Source organism: Gekko japonicus, unplaced genomic scaffold, assembly GCF_001447785.1.
Source record: "Gekko japonicus isolate JY-2015 unplaced genomic scaffold, Gekko_japonicus_V1.1 scaffold2594, whole genome shotgun sequence".
Classification (NCBI taxonomy): domain Eukaryota; kingdom Metazoa; phylum Chordata; class Lepidosauria; order Squamata; family Gekkonidae; genus Gekko; species Gekko japonicus.
In genome coordinates, this window is record NW_015171580.1 from 5,595 (window position 1) to 13,743 (window position 8,149).

General features: G+C 47.8%; 1 protein-coding gene across 1 annotated transcript in view; it reads left to right on the forward strand.

Annotated features, from left to right (window-relative positions):
• Nucleotides 1-904: 904 nt before the first annotated feature.
• Nucleotides 905-8,149, forward strand: part of LOC107117662 (guanine nucleotide exchange factor DBS-like) — a gene marked incomplete at both ends in the record, with an annotated part of 237,080 nt that continues 229,835 nt past the window's right edge. The window contains one exon of the mRNA XM_015419819.1: nucleotides 905-988. Coding sequence (XP_015275305.1) covers nucleotides 905-988 — 84 coding nt within the window. The remainder of the gene's footprint in view (nucleotides 989-8,149) is intronic.

The following is an 8,149-nucleotide window of genomic DNA, read 5'->3' on the forward strand; positions in this document are numbered from 1 at the left end:
CCCAGGTTCAGCCCTTCATATCTGCAGTTGTGAATAGGGTTGCCAACCTCCCAGTGGGGCCTGGAGATCTCCCGGGATCACAGTCGCTCTCCAGACGACCGAGTTCAGTTCCCCTGGAGAAAACGGCTGCTTTGGAGGGTGGACTCTAGGGCATTCTACCCCACTGAGGCCCCTCCCCTCTCCAACCCCCGCCCCTCCTCAGGCTCCACCCCCAATTCTCCAGGAATATCCCAGCCTGGAGTTGGCAAGTCTGGTTGTGAAGGATCCCTGCTTCAGGAAAGACCCTTCTATGTTTAAGACGCTATCAAGCTCGTATTCTTTCTGAGCAGTACAGTAAAGAATAAGCTGTTCTAAGTCTGTATAAATCAGTTTCGTAGGCAGAAGGATGAGAGGGAATATAATCAAGTTGTTCTAGAAACTGGGAAGAATGGCCCATTTGTTAAATGGATGGGACGAAGCCTTCCAGTTTTTTTACATACACACACACGCCCAAATATAGACAGTTCTCTTTCCCTGGGCTGAAGAGGTGCTTTATGCGGGCACCCAGGAAAACATGAACTTGGCCATTAGGCGCTCGACTCCCTGAAGAAAAAAGCCGCGCTGTCCTCTGGATGAAGGATGGGTTCATGAAAAGCCCATTTCTGCAGCGCACGAAACAATACATAAAGGCAGCAGGACGGAGAGGGGCCTCCGCTGTAAACAAAGGCGCGTGTGCCCATCTCTGCCCTGCGGAGAGTCATATGACAAAAAAAAAAAATCAGAACCAGCAGCGAAGCCGAAAGGACTCCGCAAACTTCTGAGTTATCCACTTTGTGTGCTCGTCTTCTGGTGGTGGAGAGTTTCTCGGCTGACCGACGGGGGCTTTCGCTCATCCCTCTCTCTTCTCTCCCCCTTTCTTGCACAGATGAAATCATGCAACAGGAGATCAGGCCCCTCGTTGCTGTGGATATCATAGAACAGCTTCACCGGCAGTTTGCTATCTTGTCAGGTAAGGACTGGGGTTCCGTTGCCTTCCGTTGCCTTCATGGGTCCTCGCTTCCTAGAGTTGCCCGGTCCCCATAGGCTATAGTGGAGAATCGAACTGGGGGTATCTGGGGCTCTGCTGGTGCCTCTCTTCAAACCCACCCCCCGGTTTCAAAAAGATTGGACCAGTGGGTCCAATCCTGTGGGCCCCAGAAGGAGGTGCCCCCATCCTCCATTGTTTCCAGTGGAGGGGGAAAGTGTCTTGTGAGCAGACGCTCACAACCCCTGAGCTGCCTGTTAAAATTTTGTGTTCCAGCACATACACCCCCCAGCACAGCTTAGAGGGAACTGTGAAGAGTCGAGTCTCCTCAAGAATGGAGAGCTTTGAGTGACAGGTTACTCTAAGCACTCTGATTGGCCAGCGCCAGCTGAGGGCAGAAATGTTTATTAGCTGGGTGCTGAGGGAGATTGGGGCATTTTGGTGTCGTGGTTAAGCCAGTTTGGTGTAGTGGTTAGGTGTGCGGACTCTAATCTGGGAGAACCGGGTTTGATTCCCCACTCCTCCACTTGCACCTGCTGATGTGACCTTGGGTCAGTCACAAGCTCTGGCACAGCTGTCCTTGAAAAAGAGCAGTTTGTGTCAGAGCTCTCTCAGCCCCACCCACCTCACAGGGTGTCTGTTGTGTGGAGGGGAAGGGAAGGGAGTTTGTAAGCCGCTCTGAGACTCCAAGTGAAGGGCAGGGTATAAATCCAATTTCCTCCTCCTCTTCTTCATCATCTTCATCTTCATTATTCTGACCGATTCCTGATTGGAGAGAGGAGTGACGATTGTGTTCCTTAACTGTCAAAAATCTGCTCTGAGGAAGAAGTCAGTCAAAGAACTGACGGAGTCCGAGTCTCAGCCTACAGACCTCAGCAGTTTTACACCTCAGCAGTTTTACGCAGACACAAGAACTGGGAATGTGATTTGGCAGGGGTGTTGGGTAGTGAGATGAGACTCCCATTCAGACCAAAGGAAAAGGGATATATGTCTTCTAGGGGATTAAGCAGAATCCCTGCCCAGTGTCATGCCTGCCCCTGCTGATGTCATGCCTGCCTTTGCTGATGCCCCTGAACAGGCTCCTGACTCTGAGGACCCTGAACAGGCTCCTGAGGACAGTACTGCAGCAGAAAGGCAAAGACTGGATCCTGTAGCTGAAAGCTATCTAAGTGGTGAGGAGGATAGAGCCTCCCAGGGAACACCTGCAAGGGATCAGTCTCTGCTGCAGCCCAGTAATTCATCATCAGACTCGCCTCCACCTGTAACCAGGCTCAGGAATGTAAGAAGACAACAGCTGAGAGAGCAAAGGCAGAATGCACGCATGCGTGCCAGAAGATCTCTTAGCCCTGATTACTGACAGGATCCTGTCCTCACTCCTGGCTAGCTAATGAGTTGATTAGCTAGCACTGTATATATGCAAGTCTGTTGCCAGCAGTCATTTGTGCTGGCAAACGTCGTTTGTTCAGGACCTGAATCCTTGCATCTCTGCTCCAGACCTTGTGGAATTCTTCTCGGCTTGATCCTTGGCTTTTGACCTTCGGCTTTGTTGACCCTGCGTTCATCTCTGACTCCTCTGGTATTGTTGTGAAGGCGATCCCTCTTCTGTTGTGAAAGGAAACTGCTTGAGACACCTCAAGACCTAGAGAGAAATTAGGGATTAAAAGGAAGGGAGTTTGGTACTGAGAGGAGGTACCAGCCTCAAGGGAATAGGAGGAGAAATGGGAAAGTCTATTAAGAAACAGTGGCCCTGTTCATACGAGGCGTTTTGGGCCGGGAGCGGGATGGAACGGGAGCGGAGCAAATGGGCGCGATCCCATGGCAACATCTGGGAATCGTTGCTTGCCCGTCCCTGATCCGTCCCTCCCGCCAAAAACTCGCACTAAAAAAGAACCACCTACCTAGGTGGTTCTTTCGAGTAGAGCGCCTCAAGCCAGGCTGTGGGATTGGCTGGCGTGTCCTTGCGCCGGCGCATCCCGGCCTTACTGCGCATGCTCGAGCATGCGCAGTTCGGCAGCCTCCCCCTCCCATCTGACTCTTCCTCCCCGGCGTCTGATCGTGCCGGGGAGCGACGCGCCGCGGCTCAGGGGATCCATGGGATCCCGCCACGGCGTCTCAACTTTGGTGCGGCTTTTAAAAGCCGCACTTTCCCCTGTGTTTTCCCTGCCATGTGGCAGGGGCCAGTGTAGTGTTTGGAAAACACAGGGGGAAGAGCCTCTCGATATTAAGTTCTTAATAACTAAGAAGGTAATCTTCAATAACTCTCATTTGCCCGTATAAAGAATTACAAACTATACAGCCACTGATTTTTGCCTCAAAGTTAACAACTCTAGGTTACACCTGCCCTCCCCCTGTCTTTGAAATAAAATCTTTTGTTCTGCTTGACTTTGACATCATTTTGAGTGCCATTTGAAGGGGTTCAGCCCCAGAAGGCTCCTTATTCTTCCCTCAGGTTCCAGGGCTCGACTAAAAGCCAAATTATATCTCTGTGACAGAGGGGGACAGACAGTTGTTTAAAGACAAAGAAGAAAACCAAATTACATGGGGCGGCTCAGTCACAGAAGGGAACAAAGTTTTGGAGGGAAAATCTACCTCTGAGAGAAGGAAGTGTGAGGGGCCGTCATACAGGGCTGTTGTAAAGATTACAAATGAATGTAGATGCAATCAGTGTTCCCTCTAAGCTGAGTTAGTGTGAGCTAGCTCACAGTTTTTTAGCCTCCGGCTCACACATTTTTGTCTTAGCTCAGGAAGGAGAGCTCCAGAGCAAACTCATTTATGCAGCAGCCAAATCGCTCGCTCACAACTTTAATGCCAGTAGCTCACAAAGTAGAATTTTTGCTCACGAGACTCCACAGCTTAGAGGGAGCATTGGTAGGCATGTTGGTCTGAATCAACAGAACAAAGTTTGAGTCCAGCGGCACCTTTAAGACCAACAAAGTTTAATTCTGGGTATACGCTTTTGTGTATTCTGGGTATACGCTTTCATAGACATGGACACTTGGAGGCAACACTTGACGCGAGGCAGCAGCCATGTTGTCATGGGAACCGTCGTTTTACTGACGGCACCACCTCACAAATCCTTACTGGACTTCAGTTCCCAGATTTCTCTGTGGGAGAGGAAATTGCGATTAAATCTCAATTTTTTTTGTCTGTGGTACAGATACATGCCCCAAGAGGCATGGAGCAGCCGTGTGTATTCATTCACATATTTGCCCAGTTTACATACAAAATGGAGGGCAAAGAGTCTGATTTTTGCGTCAAAAGATCCCTGAGGGTCTGGGGAACTGATCCAGCCCTGCTTGAACTCCCCTTCTTCGCTTTGTCACTTCAGGTATTTTTGCCTCCAACCAATGCTCCCTCTAAGCTGTGGACTCTTGTGAGCAAAAATTCTGCTTTGCGAGCTACTAGCATTAAAGTTGTGAGCAAAGTGATCTGGCTACTGCATAAATTAGTTGGCTCTGGAGCCCTCCTTCCCGAGAGGAGACAAAAACGTGTGAGCTGGAGGCTAAAAACCTATGAGCTAGCTCACACTGACTCAGCTTAGGGGGAACACTGCCTCCAACCCCAAAGTGACCTAGGCTGGTAGAAAACGTATTGAAAGTGAGGACATTGGAGAAGGCGGCAGACAGGCTTTGGCTCCCCTGTGGACAACTTTATGCTAGGGTTGCTAGCTCCGGGTTGGAAGATACCCGGGGGTTTTGGGGGCGGGGCCTGAGGTGGGTGGGGTTCGGAGAAGGGAGAGACTTAATGGGGTATAAAGCCATAGAGTCCACTTTCCAGAGTGGCCATTTTCTCCAGGTGAACTGATTTCTGTTGCCTGGAGATTAGTTGTAATCCTAGGAGATCTCCAGCTATGAGCTGGAGGCTGGCATCTCTACTTTCCATGCAAAACTTGGACAACCCCTCCCCCCCGAGTGCTTTTTTAATATGCAAGTGGGACAGAGAGATGAGGAGAGCATAAGAACATAAGAGACGCCAATGCTGGATCAGGCCAAAGGCCCATCCAGTCCAACACTCTGTATCACACAGTGGCCAGAAATACCAGTGCCATCAGAAGGTCCACCATTGGGGCCAGGACATTAGAAGCCATCCCACTGTTGGCCCCCCCAAGCACCAAGAAGACAGAGCATCACTTGCCCCAGAGCCCCTATCTATACCTTGTGGCTAATAGCCACTGATAGACCTCTGCTCCATATGCTTATCTAATTCCCTTTTGAAGCCGTCCATACTTGTAGCCGCCACCACTTCCTGTGGCAGTGAATTCCATGTGTAAATCACTCTTTGGGTGAAGAAGTACTTCCTTTTATCCGTTCTAACCCGACCGCTCAGCAATTTCATTGAGTGCCCACGAGTTCTTGTATTGTAAGGGAGAAAAGTACCTCTTTCTATACCTGCTCTATCCCATGCATAATCTTGTAAACCTCAATCATGTCACCCCTCAGCCGTCGTTTCTCCAAGCTAAAGAGCCCTAAGCGCTTTAACCTTTCCTCATAGGGAAGGTGTTCCAACCCTTTTATCATTCGAGTTGCCCTTTTCTGCACTTTTCCCAAAGCTATAATATCCTTTTTAAGGTGTGGTGACCAGAGCACTCTTACCAAACTAGAGTTCCCAGGAAGCCAGGAAATTTAGCGCAATATAAAACCAAGATCACTTTGCAATGTAGATTGGGTCTCTGTGAGAAGTAGGTATAGGTGGAAATGTGGCTAAGGCAGTTGCTGATGCTTTGAGAGATTAAAAAAGGCCCAGAAGAAAAGGAGCATTGTTACTCACCTGTGTTCCGTTTCACCGAGTCCCATAATAATCAGTAATTATGACCTTGCTGTACACAAAGGAATCCAGTGTTCCCGCTGACCTCATTCAGTGCATCAGGCACTTACAGAGCAAAAGACGTTATAAGAATTTTCTTTTCCTTAGTTATCCAAAAACTTGCTGTTTCCCATGCCTTCGAAGTCAACTCAATGCTCTCTTTAAAAGAAGGAAAATCTTTAAAGAAGAAGAATGAGCAATTGTCCCTCTCTGTCCTTAAGAACTGGTAGCAGAATGCTTCCTTTTAAAGATCTGGAAAGGACTTCAGTGGTGAACACCATGTCTACGTGGGAATTTCCCACATTTTGGTCCTGGCATGGTCACAAAACTAGAAGTGCGGGAAGCTGGAATCGGGGTTGCATGTCCCCATGCGTTCCAAATGCACTCTGGAAGTGATACCAAATTATCCACATTGCTTCATATTTGCCCCAAAGGTAGACAGTTCAGGAGTAGAGATGTGAAGGCCCGGAAAAAAACTGGAAAAATGCAGAGAAAAAAAGTTTTTTCCCCGGTTTTTCCCCTGAAGCCTTTTTAGGTTTTTTTCCCAAAAAATTGGGAAAAATTGGAAAAAGAAAAGAAAAAAAATTGATTATGGAACGTTTTATCTTAACATGATGAATAAAATATTTTAAGACAAGGTGTTCAAATATTTTCCAAATCATTTCTAAAAAATATGCATGATATCAGATTGATCTCATTCCTGTGCACTGAGGACAAGCAAGTCCTAGGTTACAAACTGAACTCTCCAATGCAAGAATAAGATGCATTTCTTCCTTTAGGAGGTGTTATTGTCACAAGAAAAGAAAAAAGCTTTCAGTTTTGCTTTTGCATGTGGGTGGGTATTCTGTTTGTAATAATTGTTTGGACACACTATATTTTTAATATGCTAGTTGTGATAATTTCATGCCAAGAAAAAAATGTCCATAGTCAAATTTTATGTTCCTAAAGTAACAGAATGACTTTCAATCTGGAAAAGAAAAAAGAAGTGCTAATGTAGCATATTTTTCACTTTTTCCGAAAATTTCCGTTTCTCCCCGAAAAAACCCGGAAAAAAACCTGGGTTTTTTTCTGAGCTTCAAAATTTCCAGAAATTTTACATCTCTATTCAGGAGCAAGTGTATAGAGTCAACACTGAAGACTCAGAGGCTGTGGTCACACACACTAAATAATCCACTTTCAATCTACTTTCAGCACTTTCCAACTGGATTTTGCCAGTTCCAGAGTGTATTATCTGGTTGCTGACAAATATACAGGTTGAAGAGGTGGGAACAAGCAGACTAGCGCGAAACAAACCACACTCCCTTGTAGCCCCCACCCCATACCCAAATCCGTCTTGCAGGCGCCGAAATCCTCTTAGCAGTCTTCTTGAGTCAGCTCAAAACTCGACTGAACTACAATTCCCAGGAAGCAGTGCAAGAATGTCCAAAGTATTTATGAGCCCATTTAGAAATGAGCTAGAGACACGATCCACAAAACAATGATGTAGAATGAAGTGGTGGCATTCTGGATCAGATGCAGGCAGGGCAACATATTTTTAATGCTCCCCTGTGTTGGAAACTAGGCCATCAGGAAGAGGGCCCCGCTCAGCTTATCTCTTTGAGGTGTTCGTCTGCCATGTATGTGTTGCTTTTGATGTGAGAGAAGTACTCAAAGGCCCCTGTCACATGGGAGGAGTTGCCCTGCGAAACAGATGGATTGAGGGCGCATTAAACAGGCGCGATCATACGGCAACATCTGGGAAGCGTAGCGCACCAGTCTCCAACCCTTACCGTCAGCCCGAAGAAGCGAATTTAAAAGGCACTGGGGAAAAGGTAGTAGCTTCTGGTAAATACGCTGCACCGGCAGGCGTCTGATCAGAGACATGCCAGTAGCCCGTGGCATCCAGCAGCCGATGTGACCACAGAGTGTATTATCTGGTTGCTGACAAATATACAGGTTGAAGAGGTGGGAACAAGCAGACTAGCGCGAAACAAACCACACTCCCTTGTAGCCCCCACCCCATACCCAAATCCGTCTTGCAGGCGCCGAAATCCTCTTAGCAGTCTTCTTGAGTCAGCTCAAAACTGCTTTGTTCTTAGAACAGATTAAAAGGAAGTCCTTCTTCACCCAAAGAGTATTTAAGACGTGGAATTCACTGCCACAGGAGGTGATGGTGGCTACAAGCATGGACAGCTTCAAGAGGGGACTGGAGAAACATATGGAGCCGAGGTCCGTCAGTGGCTATTCGCCACAAGATATTTGCAGCGTGGCTCTGTATAGCTTTGTAAGCTGAGTAACCTGGGCCCCTGTAACACGGGAGGATTTGCCCCGCAAAACGGACGGATTGAGGGCGCATCAAATGGG